Source organism: Heterodontus francisci, chromosome 8 (assembly GCF_036365525.1).
Source record: "Heterodontus francisci isolate sHetFra1 chromosome 8, sHetFra1.hap1, whole genome shotgun sequence".
NCBI classification, from domain to species: domain Eukaryota; kingdom Metazoa; phylum Chordata; class Chondrichthyes; order Heterodontiformes; family Heterodontidae; genus Heterodontus; species Heterodontus francisci.
The window spans coordinates 51515196-51533710 of record NC_090378.1 but is presented as its reverse complement, the minus strand read 5'-3'; the positions used below and the strand labels follow the sequence as shown (position 1 = coordinate 51533710).

At 40.3% G+C, this 18515-nt stretch overlaps 1 protein-coding gene across 2 annotated transcripts in view; it reads right to left on the bottom strand.

Annotated features, from left to right (window-relative positions):
- Nucleotides 1-18515, bottom strand: part of ttc39a (tetratricopeptide repeat domain 39A) — a 123606-nt gene continuing 105091 nt past the window's right edge. For both annotated transcript variants that reach the window (XM_068037149.1, XM_068037150.1), the window contains 5 exons: nt 13803-13923; nt 13172-13283; nt 6280-6394; nt 5844-5960; nt 1-1889 (listed from right to left, as the gene is read on the bottom strand). In XM_068037149.1, the coding sequence (XP_067893250.1) occupies nt 1772-1889; nt 5844-5960; nt 6280-6394; nt 13172-13283; nt 13803-13923 (583 nt within the window). In that variant the 3' untranslated portion in view covers nt 1-1771. The remainder of the gene's footprint in view (nt 1890-5843; nt 5961-6279; nt 6395-13171; nt 13284-13802; nt 13924-18515) is intronic.

Genomic DNA, 18515 nt, shown 5'->3' with positions numbered 1-18515 from the left:
GGTTAGCACCGCAGCCTCACAGCTCTAGGGACCCGGGTTCGATTCTGTGTACTGCCTGTGTGGAGTTTGCAAGTTCTCCCTGTGTCTGCGTGGGTTTCCTCCAGGTGCTCCGGTTTCCTCCCACAAGCCAAAAGACTTGCAGGTTGATAGGGAAATATAGGGACAGGTGGGGATGTTTGGTAGGAATATGGGATTAGTGTAGAATTAGTATAAATGGGTGGTTGATGTTTGGCACAGACTCGGTGGGCCGAAGGGCCTGTTTCAGTGCTGTATCTCTAATCTAAAAAAAAAGACTTAGTGAGCATCAGTTGAGGGAGGAAAAAGAAACTGGTATGGTAGAAGACTACTTTTTTTGAGACTGCAAAAAAAAAAACAGCTTTATTTTTCATCTTGCTACATCATATCTACCCTGTGAGTGTTGATGAAACTGGATGGCAAAAGTCTCTGTCATCACTGCCATTCCTCACTTTGATGAATACAAAAAGTCCATACTTCAATTGTATTCATAACCTGACCATAAGTGTGTTCCTATTTGAAACAGGAATGAACCTTAGAGCCTTAGTTACTTACTTTGGAGCAGCTTAGGCTTAGCAGCCTCAGAGATTTAGAAATGAAAATGCTGGATTGAGCCTCTGCAGTGCATTGTGGGCTGGGCCAGTTCTTGATTAGGGCAGAGATCTCATATAAAAGTGAGGTTGATCATACCTACATCAATTGTGCTTGCCTGAGAAGGTCGAAGGAATTTTCCATATTTTCTTCCCCCTTTTTGGTCCTGTTTTTTTTTGTATTTTATCCCTCCCACACTGCAGTGTTTGGAAAAGTGAGAAAACATGACAATATTCAGATAGTGAACTGAAGATAGCAGAAATTTTACTCAGCTGAAAACCTTCACATGCAGATATTTCAAACTAGTAATAAAGGGAAAGTAGTAACATATATTGCGCTGCCCATCTGCCATTCCTAGAATGTTATGAAACAACAACAGGTAGCATATTTGTGTTTTATTTTGTTAACCTATATTAATAATTCTAAATATGAAATTGATGGGATGACTCCATCTATGTGTTCATCACCTGACCTCTGCCACTACCCCCTCAACCAGGTGTTTTTTTAATAGAAAAGTCTGTTGCTACTTTAATTGTAAACTCAAAAGAATTATGTAAATTTAAGTATTACAACTGAATGTGAAATCTTTTATTTACATTTTTTTTTAAACTGAAGGCTGCCTCTGTATGTCAATCACTGGGTTCACAATTTCTTCAAATACCTTCACTATGAGCAGCCTACTTTAAAGGGGATTAAATATAATTGGTAATTGTCCTTAACTAAATATGAACTACTCAATGAACACTTGTTTCTGCCCACAATAGGCTTAACATGCTGTAACCAATGTCTTTGTAATTGACAATAATAGTACTGGAACTTCATTGGTGCTATTTCCCAAGTTATAACATGGGCAGTTTGTGGTAGGGCTGGATTAGTTTTGACATAAACAAATATTTACAAAGTTTCAGACACCGATTTTGAGTACAAATACATTTGACAGGGTGTCGAAACTTATTTGCATCTGTTTGCTTCCACATACTGTCATGTAATTCCATCTTCAGTTATAATTGTACATATTTACAAAGGTAGCTAAGAATAATAAACTGCTTCCCTGAGCCAAAGTGCTGTTGTGTATATAAACCCTATGAGTCTACAATGATGGATTAACAGTGGATGTAGGTATAGCATCCTCCAGAGAAACTTTTGCTCAGTCCATAAACGTGTCTTAAGGTGTAGAAGGCAATGATTGATTTCCATTATGTATGCGTGATTTCACTTTGAGAAGAGCAGCTTGAATGCGAAAATGTGTTCTTGACTCCATGGAATAATTCTTGTAGTTTTCCCTGAAAGAGAGTAAATAATCCAGTGTGAATTCTCCAGATTACTTGTACAATCTTAATGTATTTACTTGAAGGGCAGCAGTTTAAAAGATACTGCATAGTGAGGGAAATGCACAACAGTTTGAATCAAAAAAGTTTCTTTACATTGCCTTTGAGCCACCAGAATAGGTACAGTCAATCACCCCTCACTGCTCTGCTTTAGAACTGTGACAGAGGCAACTTAGAAGCAGACATCAGTGTTGAACTTTTCAGTAAATGCTGCCATCATGGAATGTGGACAGTAAATACATTTCCCTATCCTTCGGGTCAGTAAGCAACTTCATGAATCCCAGGCTGAACTGGGTCAGACTCCTTTCTTTACTGCATGTTTATCCAGTTTTTAATCAGGCACTACATGGACCATAAGAGTACTGAGTTGTATTTGGACAATAAAAAAAAGTTAGTTTTTGAAAAAAGCTTAAAGTTCAAATTACTAATATAACAAATCCATGGGGCTCCTGGAGAACCATTTAAACTTAGATTTGCACGTTACAGTAATAATGTGGCTATAAAAGCACTGATGTGAGACAACCTCCTCGATGTGTTCTCATAGCTCTTGCCTCAATTTGGGTGGCTTTGTGTTTGAATTAGACTGAACAGTTTTAGTTGATGCAGAATCTTTATTCAATGTGTGCTTGTTTGAAGACAGCTGTAGAAAGTAAGCTTCTCTTTAACCTTACTTGTAACACTCAATTACCTTTGTATTATCGTGAGGAAATAATACCTCCATATATCCCCGCACAGTACATGTTTTATATGATGGATGGTAGATTAATTCCAACATCTAAATTTGTTCTCAGTCATCTTAGGAACATCCCACTTTTTCATAAATATTAGAGCAGGTACATCGTAGTGAATAGGCAGTGTCTGTCCTAAATTATTTTTCTATGTTGCATCAAAAAAAAGTGCTTGGAATGTTTTTGTGGATTGCTGACATGGACCTGCAGTTTGTGCTCAATTGCTCTGGTTTTTCAGCATAATTTGCCTGATAAAATTGTGATTTTGTGCCAGTTATGCTAAGTCCAAATTATATTCAGCACAATTCAAGTTTTTTTAAAAAATGTGTTCATAGTGTGATGGAAACCACACCTGGCAAATGGGAACATATTAATTTCAGCAGCTGAAACATGGTTGCACATGTGCATGCAGAGAGACAGGTGAATAGTGACAATGGGAGTGCTCACTAATTCAATTAACAAGCATGGTCAGGGCAATCAATCAACCTTCTCTATTTAAGAGCCAAAGCTCCACCCACCAGTGTGTGTGACTGGCAAACTGAAAATCAACAACCTTTGCAGAAGATGCTGTTTCAAACAAAGAGCTGGTCACATGACTTACCTGCTGGCCAGCCTGGGAACTCTGAATTGTGCCTCAGAAAAGTTTGGGCAGACTGCAATTTCTAGACAAAAAAAAAAAGTCGGTCTCTCCCTGGCCCCATCTTGAGCAAAGTCCCAGGGACCCACTGCAGCAGCTTGAGCCTCGAGACAAAGCACCTCTTCAGCCTTCTGGTACCAAAGAAGCAAGTTTGAAAGTATGCACAAGACTGCAATTTCAACCAAGGACTTTACAGCAAAGCAAACAGTAACTGAATTCCATTTACTACCACACTCCTTTCTTCCCCCCCCAATAATTCTTTCTCCTCTATCTATTTGTGTGTGTTTCTCATTCATGCTAGTGTGGTTGTGTCATGTAGTTTAGTAATTTTAACAGAGGTAGTGATGAGGACAATAAACTTGCATCTTGCTTCAACTTGAGAAAACGTGTCTGGTTGGTTCATTTACAATTAGAGGGCAATGAGCAAGGACTCAGGTGTTGAGCTAAAAACACTTTTTACAAGTTTTACCCTGTTAGTTAAACCAGGAAAGGGGCAAGAGGGGGGCCTAAGACCCTTTCCTCACCCGGTCATAATTGGATGGGAATGTCCCTGGCAATACCATTATTTTTTGCCCATCCCTAATTGCCCTTGAAAAAGGTGGTAAGGAGCTGCCTTCTTGAACTATTCCAGTCAATGTGGTGGGGAGCTCCAGGATTTTGACATTGCAATGGTGTTGGTGGTCCCACTGTTCTTCTCGGTGATATAAATCTCAGGTGCAGGAGGTGCTGTCAAAGAAGCCTTGGCAGGTTGCTGCAGTGCATCTTGTACACACTGCAGCTATGGTGCACCAGTGGTGAAGGGAGTGCCAATCAAGTGGGCTGCTTGGGCCTGGATAGTGTTAAGCATTTTGTGTTAGAGCTGCCCTCATCCAAGCAAGTGGAGAGTATTCTATTGCATTCCTGACTCATGCCTTGTGGAAAGGCTTGCCACAGAATATTTAGTTTTTGACTTGCTCTTGTTGTCACAGTATTTGTACGGCTGGTCCAGTTGAACTTCCTAACTGCTGATTTCTAATGCAGTCAGTATCCTCCATTTGGCTCAGGAAGTCCAGTTTTTCTCCACATGAGCTGAACTAATCCTACTCATTTTGCTCATTCCCCATATCTTCTAACATTGTCATATCTGGCATTGCTTTTCCCTTTTTAAAAAAAATATCTAAGTCCAGAGAATTCTAGCTTCTAATCACACTTATATACAGGCAAGTTTTCTCATCTCTTAAAGATAGTCACAAAAGCAATTAAAAGAAATGTGTGCATTTTTAAGTTGTAGTGGTAAACAAACTGTTATTTCTCATGACTGAAAGCTTAGTCACCCACTTAAGTATCTTAGCTCTAGTTTTTCTTTTTAAAAAAAACCTCAAACTTCTACAGTCTCTGAATAATTGCAATTCATCCCCAGCAACATGCTACTGACTCGGCACCACACCTATTTCTATTGCCATATCCATCCTCAAAATGCACAATTTTAACACCGCACTTAAAGGACTTACAGGCACAGCAACTGAAAAATACCAATGATCACTTTTAGCAACAGTTTGAGTTACATAGCCCTTTTGGTGAGGGGGTAAAAAGTCTGGATGGTATCCTATGCTAATGATTATACGATCTATTTTAGCATATGATCTAAACAACTATGAGTTAGTTTCTTTTGTAGCTTGTCCTATATACTTTCTGAAGGTTTGTTGGCTGGTGCTGAGATTTCAGGTTCTGGTTTTTAGCACTTTAGTAAAGTCTCACAAACAGCAATGAGATGAATGGCTCGCTAATGGGTGTTGGCTGCGGGATGAGTATTGGTCAAGAGTATGGGAGCATAATGGTTATGTTACCGGACCAGTAATCCAGAGGCCTGGATTAATGATTAAAGACATGAGTTCAAATTCCAACACAGCATCTGAGTAATTTTAAATAAATATGTAATAAATTAGCTTCAATAATGGTGGCAATGAAAATACCAGATTGTCATAAAGAAATTACCACACTTATCTACTCTGGTCTTATAAGTGGCTGCACACCCACAACAACATGGTTGACTCTGTCTGAAATAGCCTAGCTACTCAGTCAAGAAAGTGGTTCACCACCACATAATCAAGATTAAGGATGGACAATAAATGCTGGCCTTGCCCCTGATGCTCACATCCCATGAACAAAAAGTTTCACCGGATCTTTTATGCCTGGTCAGGTAGATGGGGGCCTCAATTTAACATCCCACCTCTGATAATATTGTGTGCTCTCAGTATAGCACTGAAATATCAGCCTAGGCTATGTGCTCAAATTATGGAGTAGAGCTTGATTCAGAGGGAGAAGTTTTACTGCAACTTTGGAAGAATGAGCTTCTGCAATGGCACAGGTTCTGGGCCTTAAAATTATAAGGAGACCCTAAGCAACACCATCTACCTGCAATCTCATGCCAACATACTCATGTACATTGTCAGCATATGGTTTCCCTAGAACCTGTTGAGTTAGGCTGTACTTCTAGTGAGGGGTGTGAAATGGAGGATAGCAGGTCTTTCAGCAATATTTTCCAAAGGACAGTGAGATTCTTACTTTGCACTTTCCAGAAACTTTATTGCCTCATCATTTCTTCCTTTTTGCATGCAGAGGAGACCATGTTCAAGCAGAGCATTTGGAATCAAGTAATGGTCATATTTGATCATCTGCTCTCTGAAACAGAAAGTGACAGAAAAAGGACCGGTAAATTTAAAGAATAATAGAAAAAAAGATATCTGATGTAGGATTTAAAATCAGCTATAAATAGCAATAATGCCAACACAGCTTTCCTTTTAGGTTCTCTACTTTTTTTCACCGAGGACAGAACACTCTTGCCACCAATCTTCTCCACTTTCACCATTAGTGCGACTCTACTTGTCAAACAGTGCCATAGGATTTTTACATCTATGGGAATGTGGAATTCCTATACCAAATCTAACATTGGGGGAAAACATGTTTAGATTCTAAATTAGGCTTTGTCGGTTGTACTTACTTTGTATGAATCCAACTGAAGTACTGCTCTGCTTCTAAAAGTTTGTCCAAGTGCTTCAGACAAAGGCCTTTGAGCAGCTTCACCAAACACTGGTCATCCACCAGGAACTCAGTTACTGAAAATGAGAGAAATGATGAGAAAAAAAGTCACAAATGGATCTCATCATTATTTAACCTGGTTTTCCTTTGATGAAAAATGTGCACATAGAGATATCGGAATGAAAATCAGACAGTGGTATTAAATAGTGATGTGCCATTCAGAAAGGATTGCTTTATTTTGTGTACCTTAAAGAATTTGAAAAAAATGTTTATATAGGACCTTTAACATCCTTGGAATGTCTCTAAGTGCTTCATAAATAATGCAGAACTTGAAGTACAGTTGTAGGAAAAGCTGGAATCCAATTTGTGCACAGCAAGGTCTCACAAATAACAATGAGATAAAGGTAAAATAATATGTATTTAGTGGGGATATTGGTTAAAGGATTAATGTTGCCTGGAATACCAGGAGAACTCTGCTACTGTTTCTCAAATAGTGCCATGTGATTTTTTTTTTTTTTACATCCACCTGAGGGGGCAGAGTCTCAATTTAACATCTGACAGATGGCACCTCTCCCTCAGTTCTGCACAGAGAGGGAATAGAGGTTGCCATCATAATTTAAACCTCAATTGTGCTGCTGTTCAGAGGTGTACAGCAGAGAGCAGGTTCTTCCCAAGAAAATACGTCTAAAAGCCAACATACAAATTAGAAGCAGGAGTAGACCACTTGGCCCCTTGAGCCTGCTCCGCCATTCAACAAGATCATGGCTGATCTGATTGTAACCTCAACTCCACATTCCTGCCTACCCCCGATAACCTTTCACCCCCTTGCTTATCAAGAATCTATCTACCTCTGCCTTAAAAGTATTCAAAGACTCTGGAACTCTCTTCCTCAAAAGGTGCTGGAAGCAAAGACACACGACCCTTCGAAAAAAAATTTATCTTCATCTGTCTTAATGGGCCTCCCCTTATTTTTAAAATGTGACCTCTAGTTCTAGATTCTCACACAAGGGAGAACATCTTTTCCACATCCACCCTGTCAAGACCCCTAAGGATCTTATGGGTCTCAATCAAATCGCCTCTTACTCCAACTCCAGCGGATACAAGCCTAGCCTGTCCAACCTTTCCGCGTAAGACAACCCTCCATTCCAGGTCTAGTCTAGTAAACCTCCTGTGAACTGCTTCTAACACATTTACATTCTTCCTTAAATAAGGAGACCAGTACTGTACACAGTACTCCAGATGTGGTCTCACCAATGCCCTTTATAACTGAAGCATAACCTCCCTACTTTTATATTCAATTCCCCATGCAATAAACTAGAACATTCTATTAGCTTTCCTAACTACATGCTGAACCTGCATACTAACCTTTTGCGATTCATGCACTAAGACAGCCAGATCCTTCTGCATTCTCACCATTTAGATAATATGCTTCTTGAATGGCGGAGCAGGCTTGAGGGGCCAAGTGGCCTACTCTTGCTCCTAATTCATATGTTCGTATCCACAGCACATGTTACTACTTCAAAGAACTCCAATAAATTGGTTAAACATGATTTTTCTAAGTGTCCTGCTATAACATCTTTAATAAAAGCTTCTAATATTTTTCCTATGACAAAAGTTATGCTAACTGGCCTGTAGTTTCCTGCTTTCTGTCTACCTCTCTTAGAATAAAAGGAGTTACATTTGCTATTTTCTAATCTAATGGAACTTTCCCCAAATCAAAGGAATTTTGGAAAATTAAAACCAACGCATCAACTATCTCACTAGCCACTTCTTTGAAGACCCTAGCATGAAGTCCATCAGGACCAGAGGACTTGTCAACCCTGCAGCTCCAACAATTTGCTTAGTACCACTTCCTTGGTGATTGTAATTTTCTGGAGTTCCTCCCTTCCATTTCCTGATTTACAGCTATTTCTGGGATGTTACTTGTATCCTCTATGGTGAAGGTTGATGCAAAATACCTGGCCAATTCATCTGCCATCTCCTTATTTTCCATTATTAATTTCCCCGACTCACTTTCTGTAGGACTAAAGCTCACTGTTAACTCTTTTCGAAATATCTATAGAAACTCTTACTATGTTTTTATATTTCTAGCTAGCTTTCTCCCGTACTCTAAATTTTTCCTCCTTATTAAGCTGTTAGTCATTCTTTGATTTTTTAAAAATATTCTGTCCAATCTTCTGACCTGCCACCCATCTTTGCACAATTATGCTTTTACTTTCATTTTGATACTATCTTTAAATAATATCCCCTTAAATGTCTGCCACTGCATCTCTATTGACCTTAACCTACTTTGCCAGTTCACTTTAGCTAGCTCTGCTTTCATGCCCTTATAATTGCCCATATTTAAGTTTAAAGTACTAGTCTTTAGACCCACTCTTCTCTTCCCTCAAACTGAATGTAAAATTCAATCATATGATCACTGCTGCCTAGGGGCGCCTTCACGGAGATCATTAATTAATCCCATCTCGTTGCCATTGCATATCTAATTTAACCTAATCTAATTATTTTAGCAAGTCTTTTGACAAGGTCCCACATGGCAGACTGGGAAACCCATGGGATTCAGGGGAATGTAGCAAGCTGGATACAAAATTGACTCAGTGTCAGGAAACAAAAGGGTCACGGTTGACAGGAAGGCTGTTTCCAGTTGGGTTCCGCAAGGCTCAGTACAAGGTCCCCTGCTTTTTGTGGTGTACATGTTAATGATTTGAATTTAAATGTAGAAGGCATGATCAAGAAGTTTTCAGACGATACAAAAATTGGCCGCATGGTTGATAGTGAGGAGGGAAGCTGTAGACTGCAGGAAAATAACAATGGACTGGTCAGATGGGCGGAAAAGTGGCAAATGGAATTCAACTCGGGAAGTGTAAGGTGATGCATTTGGAGAGGTCAAACAAGGCAACGGAATACACATGAAATGGGAGGATACTGAGAGGTGTAGAGGAAGTGAGGGACCTTGGAGTGCATGTCCACAGATCCCTGAAGGTAGCAGGACAGATTGATAAAGGTGATTAAGGCGGCATATGGAATACTTCAGTAGCCAAGGCATAGAATATAAGAGCAGGGAGGTTATGTTGGAGCTGTATAAAACATTAGTTAGGCTACAGTTTGGGTACTGCATGCAGTTTTGGTCACCTCATTACAGAAAGGATGTAATTGTACTAGAGAGGAGATTTATGAGGATGGTGCCAGGCCTGGAAAATTGTAGCTATGAGGCTGGGGTTGTTTTCCTTGCAACAGAGAAGGCTGAGGGGAGATTTGATTGAGGTGTACAAGGTTGTGAGGGGCCTGGATAGAGAGGATGGGAAGGACCTATTTCCCTTAGCAAAGGGGTCAGTGACTAGGGAGCTTAGATTTAAAGCAATTGGTAAAAAGATTGGGGGAAGAGATGAGGAAAACTTCTTTCAGCCAGACAGTGGTAGGGATTTGGAACTCAATGCTTGAAAGGGTAGTAGAGGCAGCAACCCTTAACTCATTTAAAAGGTGTCTGGATATGCACCTTGATCCGTATCCCTGGAGGTTACAAGACTTAAGTGCTGGAAAATGGGTTTAGGCTGGGTGGCTTGTTTTTCAGTAGGTGCAGATGTGATGGGCAGAGTGGCCTCCTGTGCCATAAATTTTTCTACATTTTCCAAATATTCTAAATATCTGTAGAGGAGGAATGTGCAGGGATGTGGGGAGAGAGCGAGGCAGTGGCAGTATGTGAATTGCTCTTTAGGAGGACCAGCATGGACACATGGGGTCAAATGGCCTTATGCTGTAACAATTCTATGATTCTAATGAGAAAAATGAAGCTTAATCACGAGCATTACTGGCACAAATACAAGGAGGAAAATTACAATTTAATCCACTATATGTTCAACAGATCATGTGACTGATCCAAAAACTGGATGATTACACAGCATGGCAAAATTCAATTAATTTTTGAACGCATGATAATAATTGATCCCCAGTGGATATTAATAGCATACAAAGTGTCATAAAGTCGAAGGGCAGCTCAAAGGTCACACATGAACCCCTTTCAGTGCACTAGTAATTTTTTTTCATTTTCTATACCACCCATCCACTTAGCTTCTCAATGAAATTTCAAATTTAATGACATGGTGCTGAATTATTGATGATTTTGCACTTTTGGGGTTCACACCCACTGGGAACTGGGTTAAGACTGTAGGACCCATAAGAGCTGGCAAGGATAAAGAGGTTTGTACTCATTCGCTGGATGTGGCATTGCTGGCATTTATTGGCCATTCCTAGTTTCACATTTTGTAACAGTTTAGTACAACTGAATGGCTTGCTAGGCCACCTTTGAGGGCAGTACCATATAGGCGAGACCAGATAAGGGAAGGTTTCTAGTTGGGTTTTTAATGACAATGCAACAGTTTTGTAGTTACCTTTACTGTTATCAGCTGTTTTATTTCCAGATTTTTGAAGCTGAATTCAAATTCTCAAATTGCCAAGATGGAATTTGAATTCCTATTCTCTGGATTATTAGAGTAATAGTACCATTACACTACCAGAAAATGATAGTGGAAACTATGAGTTGATTTCAAACAAACAATTTGCAAAGTTGAAAGGACAGTATTTTCAGGCATTTTTTTCCCCCATTCTTTCATGGGGTGTGAGCATTGCTGGCAAGGCCAGCATTTGTTGCCATCCCCAATTGCCCTTGAGAAAGTTGTGGTGATCTGCCGCCTTGAACTACTGCAGTCCTTGTGTAAGTATACCCACAGCGCGGTTAGGAAGGGAGTTCCAGATTTTTGATCTAGCGATAGTGAAGGAACCAAGTCAGGATGACATGCGACTTGGAGGGGAACTTGCAGGTGGTATTCCCATGCGCCTGCTGCCCTTGTCCTTCTAAGTGGTAGATGTTGCACGTTTAAAAGGCACAGTCAAAGAAGTCTAGGTGAGTTGCTGCAGTGCATCTTGTAGATGGTACACATGCTGGCACTGTGCACCAGTGGTGCAGGGAGTGAACGTTTAAGGTGGTGGACAGGCTTCATCTTGGATGGTGTCCAGTCTCGAGTATTATTGGATCTGCACTCATCCAGGCAAGTGGGGAGTATTCCATCACACTACTAACTTGTGCCTTGTAGATGGTGGAGGGGCTTTGGGGAGTCAGGAGATGCTTACTCGCAGAATTCCCAGCCTCTGACCTGCTCTTGTAGCCAGTGTTTAAATGGCTGGTCCAGTGAAGTTTCTGATCAATGGTAATCCCCAGGATGTTGATTATGGGGGATTCAGCAACAGTAGTGCTGTTGAATGTCCAGGAGAAATGATCATATTCTCTCTTGTTGGAGATGGTCATTGCCCAGCACTTGTGTAGCGCAAATATTACTTGCCACATTATCAGCCCGAAGCTGAATGTTGTCCTGTCTTGCTTTAAGTGGGAAAAGATTGCTTCAGTTTCTGAGGAGGCACGAATGCTACTGAAAACTGCAATCATCAGCGAACATCCCCAATTCTGACCTTATGGAAGAAAGGTCATTGTTGAAGCAGCTGAAGATGGTGGGGTCTAGGACACTACCCTGACAAACTCCTGTAGTGATATCCTGGGGCTGAGATGATTGGCCTTCAACAACCATAACCACCTTCCTTTGTGCTAGGTATGACTTCAGCCAGTGGAGCATTTTCTCCCAGATTCCCACGGACTTCAATTTTGCTCTGGCTCACACCCCATCAAATGCTGCCTTGTTGTCATGGACAGTCACCCTCGCCACACCTCTAGAATTCAGCTGTTTTGTCCATGTTTGGACTAAGGCTGCACTGAGGTCTGGAGCTCAAAGGCCCTGGCAGAACCCAAAGTGATCATTAGCGAGCTGGTTATTGCTGTGTAAGTGCTGCTTGATAGCACAGTCAGTGGCACCTTCCATCATTATGCTGATGATTGAGAGCAGACTGATGGGATGGTAATTGACCGGATTGGATTTGGCCTGTTTTTTGTGGACAGGACATTCCTGGACAATTTTCCACATCGTCAGGTAGATGCCAGTGTTGTAGCTGTACTGGAACAGCTAGGCTAGGGGCGTGGTTAGTTCTGGAGCACAACCCTTCAGTACTACAATTGGGATGTTGTCGGAACCCACAGCCTTTGCAGTATCCAGTACTTGCAGCCGTTTCTCCATCACGTGGAGTGAATTGAATTAGTTGAAGACTGGCATCTGTGATGGTGATCTCTGAAGATGCTGAGATGGATCATCCGCTCAGCACTTCTGGCTGAAGATGGTTGCAAATGCTTCAGCCTTGTTTTTTTTGCACTGACGTGCTGGGCTCCCCTATCATGGAGAATGGGAATGTTTGTGGAGACTCCCCCTCCTGTTAGTTGTTTAATTGTCCACCACCATTCATGACTGGATTCAGGACTGCAGAGCTTTGATCTGATCCATTGGTTGTGGGATTGCTTAGCTCTGTCTATCACATACTGCTTCCACTGTTTAGCATGTATGCAGTCCTGTGTTGTAGTTTCACCAGATTGGCACCTCATTTTTAGGTATGCTTGGTGCTACCTCTGGCAGGCTTTCCTGCACTCTTCATTGAACCAGGGTTGATCCCCTGGTTTGATGGTAATAGTAGAGTGAAGGATATGCCAGGCCATGAGGTTACAGATAGTGGTTGAATACAATTCTGCTGCTGCTGATGGTTATGCTGATTCAGTCCCCAGAGAACAAATTCTCTTTCAACATTATATATTATTAAAGTCATTAGGAGAATCTCAAGATGCAAGTCATCTATATTTACTCATGGGATATCTGAAACCCTCAGATGTATAACTGTCAGGCAGTTCCCTTCTACCTTTTCATAATTCTACAGGTTCCTTCGGCTTAATGTTAAGTTCAACAGGAGCTTCAGATTGGACTTACCTGGGGCACTTTCAAGTGTCCTCTCCGCTTCATTAAGTGTCTCCAGCATTCCTTCAGTAAGATCCTGATGTTTCCCAATCACTGTATAGCCATTCCAAATATACATCATTTCCTGAAAATAGAGTAACTAAATTACATTTCATTTGCTGCTTTGTACACTATGCAGGTACTTCTCATGAAAGATTTTTAACTAAAAGTAAATTAAGTGGTTCGGCTTACTTTTTTAAAAAATGCATTGCTCCAAGGTAACCTTCATAATCTGGCTCAAGTGGAATGAGCAAAAACAACAGATATCAATTTTGCACACACACATTTCAATACTTCAATTCTGTCCTGGTGATTATTGTAGGTTTGATACTATCATGGAGTCACTGAATTGCAGAAGATTCACAACAATATGAGGGAGGGAACAGGAGAGATAGATAGAGAGCAATACAAAAAAGAAAAAGGAGGGGAGGAGGGAAAGAATAAATTGCAGTAGGATTGCACCAGTAATGAGAGAATAGTTTCGTTCACAGAACGATCACACCCCATGACAATATTTCAAAATAAAGAACAAAAGGTGCAAGAGAAAAAAAAAAGACCAGTAACCTTTGTGAAACTATGGAACATTGCTATATAATATACTCACCAGAGCAGGTACTGGGAGTTTTAAGGGATTTTGTGAAAGATACCGTCGAGCCTTTCTGATCGCGAATTTTTCTGTTGGCAGAGACTTTCCAGCAATTTTCTGTTTCATACTTGGCACTTTTCTGGTGACAAAATAGTGTGAGGTATAGATGTGTTTAACATTCTCAAATATTTTCTAGCATAGAATATTCACAGCGTGAAGGGGTTAAGTAGAAATAAGCAATGTATTGGAAAGGCCAACTCAGGAGAATATAATTAAGTCAGGATGAGAAAAGCAACAGACAAGCTGCGGGCAGCATTAGGGAGTGAAGGTTAGAGCTGGGATTGGTCCAGGCTGTGCAATGTGTAACAAAGAGATAATTGACTCAAGCTAGAGACATCTGGAATGAGCACTGATCAGAATAAAATGGTGTATTCATTAGAAGTGCATGATGAATCATCCATTGTTTGACCATATCAGGCAACAAGAACAGTATATAAGTTTGTATCTTTGTGTGTAAAATCAGAGTACTATTTTGGACTGCCCGAGGCGGTCTTTCCCTGCATACACTTGAATAAATGATCGAAACGTGTACCCAAGTCTCATGTGGTGATTGAGTTGTCCCACAACACAGAGCAATACACATACTCAAAATCAGTCCTCCCAAAGCACATGATAACTCTGGTATTCCATCATACCAGCTCAGCACATGGATAATGAGAGGTATTCATTTATCAGAGTAATCATTCAGCAACCACTGGCATGTTGAAGCAGAACCTCAAGGTCTAGGGGTGCCTGCAACACAGTCTGGCTAATGTTTTGAGGATCATAGTTTCCTTTAAGCAGACACAACTTCACTATTGCCACATGCTGTACCCCTTGGCCTTATAACTTCCTCTACATCTAATTTATCCAATATTCCTTGAAAAAGTGCAATGGTCTATGCCTCAACTACTCCCTGTGGTAAAGCATTCCATATTCCAACAAACCTGTGTGTAAAGGCATTTCTTCAAATCCCGCTCATTACTTTGTTGATCATTTTGAATTGATACCATGTAACTAACTCCTTAACGAGTGAAACTAATATTTCCCTAGCAAAAATCTTCATATTTGAATTACCTCTACTAACTCACCACTTAACCTTGCCTGCTCCAGTGGAAATAATTAAGGTGTCTCAAGTCTCATGACTTTAATGTCCATCTATAATGGGATACCCAAAATGGACGTGCCACTATTTGTGGTCTAAATAATGTTTTGTACAAATCCAACAATATTTCTTTTGTACTCTTAAGTTTAGATTTATAAAACCCCATTTTTTTTTTAATGGTTTTATCTACCTACACTTGTGCTTTCAGGGCATAATTTATTTGAACCCATAGGTCTGTTCATCCATCCTCCCTCAGTGTCTTGCCTGGTTTGTTCCTCAAGTGTATTATAATCACACTTTATCCACATTAAACTACATCTGGCACCCCATATGTCTTTGTGACTGTTTGAGTCCTCCTTGTTGTTTACGAATCTTCCAATTTTCATGGTCAGCAAATTTTGTGATTGAATTTTCTGTACCTGAGGCACCTATATATACACACGGAGCACAAAAGTGGACCCAACAATGACCACTCCAACCCACCTTCCGTTTGACTAATTCTCACTTAAGCTAGTTCTTTGGGGCCAATTTTTGCGATCAATTTTATTTAAGTATTGAGCGCTAAATCATACTGTTTATAGGCAGCTTGCCACGTTCGAGGGAAATACAGCAGGCCTGCAGTTTCTTAAAGCCCAACCTCCAACTCTTCAAAGGGAGGTGGATTTTTCACTGTTGGCAAGTGGACAGCATATGATTGAGGCAGCGGGTAGATATGGCCAAAGCACCCCAATTTTAGATACTTTTGTGGATGCCTTATGAACACCAACTATTGACTCAGCAAACTGGCCAACAGCAGTGGAGAGACATGGCTGGGAAATCAATGCCAGCAGCATAATTCCAAGATAGTACAGGAAAAAATGTAATTACCTTATCGGGACTCCCAAAGTCAGACTCTTCAAATCTGCACAAAAACAACTAGGGATGAGCACTAAATGCGGGCCTCGTCAGTGACACCCATATGCCACAAACTAATTATTTTTAAAATCTCTTGCTACACCATACTTTAGCTTCAGTATTAGCAATCTTTTTCATTGCTGCTTCACATCTCTATTCCAATCACAACAGACATTTCTGCTTGCACTCAGACAGCAACCTCCCATGAATTGTGGATCAGTTGAGAAAGTAGCAGTAACCACACTGACCAACAAGACATTTGCATTGAGATTTTAAGTGTGTTATTTGCTCCCATTTCAATATTTAAGTTAGGTTTCCTCCCCACCCCCCACTTCTGGTGGTACTGCTGGCTATCTAAATATTGGAACGAGTGTAGATTGGTGTTTTCTCTTGTAATTCTAACCTGTTACTCCTGTAAATAGGGCAGTAGCAAAATGAAAATAAGCCACTTCCTTTCATATCCGTTAATCTATCCAAGCTACTCCCTTTCAAGTATGGTGCTGAAGCACCTTATTGAAAATACTCAAACTCAATACAGACTACATCTTCAGTATTCTCTCACCATTCAGCCATTACATTAAAAAAAAACTTTAATACACTAACTTCTGCACTACTCACAAATCATGCTCTGCATGCACAATAACTCCAGTGCAATCAGATTTTTAAAATCAAAAATGTTGTAAGTGCAATTTCCACAGGTCTCCAGATTCTCCAGATCTCCCACTGTACTTTTGGCAAAGATCAGTGGAAACACGGGAGAAACAATGTAATTGGCTCTTCTGCCATTTCTCCAGGGTTTCTGCCAACCTTCCCAAGGGAATTCTCACCCTTTGTGTTTGAATGTCACCATTGGGTGAGCTAATCATAGGTGTTTTTCATGCCAGCTGCTCTTATATTATTCAAATAATGCTGATCGTGGAATACTTAGGCTCAGTATATTATAGATCAGGCATGTCTGGCTGAATCTGGGTTTTAGTCTGTTTAAAGTAGTTAAATTTTTGGCTCCATTTTTTAATTTTCAATCAAGCTGTTGATAGTTCTTTTGCCATCATTGATGTGCAATTGCTGCAGGTGCTGCAAAAGCGATGCTTCTTTTACTCTGCTGTCCTAATATTGAAGAGATTAATTAAGCAAGAATCTCAACTTCATGTTAGTTTAAACCTTTTGAAAAGATCCATTAAAATGTTGCCACCAGGGGGTAGCACTGCACTGCATATACATGTTAATACATGTATATGACTGCCTTCTGAGATTTCTGCTGTATTAGTATCATAGAATCAGAATTTGAGATGCACAGCAATAAGAAACTAATGCAAATATAACCTTTATGGATTTATTTGCAAAATGCTGCTGATTTCAAGCAAAATTCAGCTTTGTCAAAAATTCAAAGATTCTTAAAATAAGGCACAAATGCTTAATTTTTCATATCATGCTATAAGCATCTTTACAACACAACATGGATCACTTGCTGGTCTAGTAGTTAAATGTGGGCGGTTGTGGCATATTGAGAATCTAAACAAACCTAAACCACTGACTTTCATCCCCACCACAGATAAGATTAGATCTTCCAAATAGATTCTTGATAAGCAAGGGGGTGGAAAGTTATCAGGGGTAGGTGGAAATGTGGAGTAATCAGTTTAGCCATGAACTTGTTGAATGACGGAGCAGGCTCAAAGGGCCAGGTGGCCTACCTACTCCTGCTCCTAATTCGTATGTTCGTATACAGTACATTCGTGCAAAGGCCACTGTAGGACAAACTTCCAAGAAACGGAATCAAATCTTCCTTGAACACTTCCAAGATTGATGACCCTCTAGATATTCTAAACATTTGGCTCATGACTTGCCCTAGATGTTATCCAAACTTCTTCTAACAGCTCCTCAAAGGCTCAGTGGGTTTACACTAAACAGGAAGGTCCCAAGTCTAAATCCCAGCCTGTACTGAGTCACCTGATCTTAGGCAGAGTGGTAATAGGGTGCTACAACTGGTATCCGTATTAACATTGATAATGAAGGGGGAAAATCAGCTAAGGCCGTTATCCTGCATTCCCTATTGGCAATATGATTGGGGTTCATGTGACACCAAGTAAGGTGTCTTGTTCAGAGATACCCAATATGGTTGAACATTCTGCTCACCAAATGAAGAATGCTACCTGGGGGAAAAGCAGAGAGCAGTTGCTACCCATAATCCATATCCCAAACATGAAGCTAACACCCTCAGCAGAATTGGGAAAATGCAAAATATCAACAGAAAAAGGAAAACAGGCATCTCGCAAGTATTCACGTTCTCTACCGGATACTTACCCACTAAATATTAACAGGTTTTTAATTACTACTGCTCAGACATTGGTGCAATCTGCTTCTAACAATACTTCAGGTTTGTATTGTTTATTAGGAATACTTTGTAACAATTTAGAAATTTCATAAAGGTATGCATGTGTAAAATGGATTACCTAGAATTATCTCTCAATCATTTGAGTCAACAGTCAGCAGACAGAGCAGATCGTTGCAGAATAAAGACTGCAATATATCTGTTCTGCTATACAGCATTCCCTTTCCTTTTCACTTTTTTTTTAAAAACACAAGTATCTGCACTGAAATGTGGAACTTGAAGCTTTAATTTGACTAAGTCTGATTGATCTAACCCTTGATGATAATACATGTCAAGTCCTAGGCCCAAACATCTTCAGCTGCTT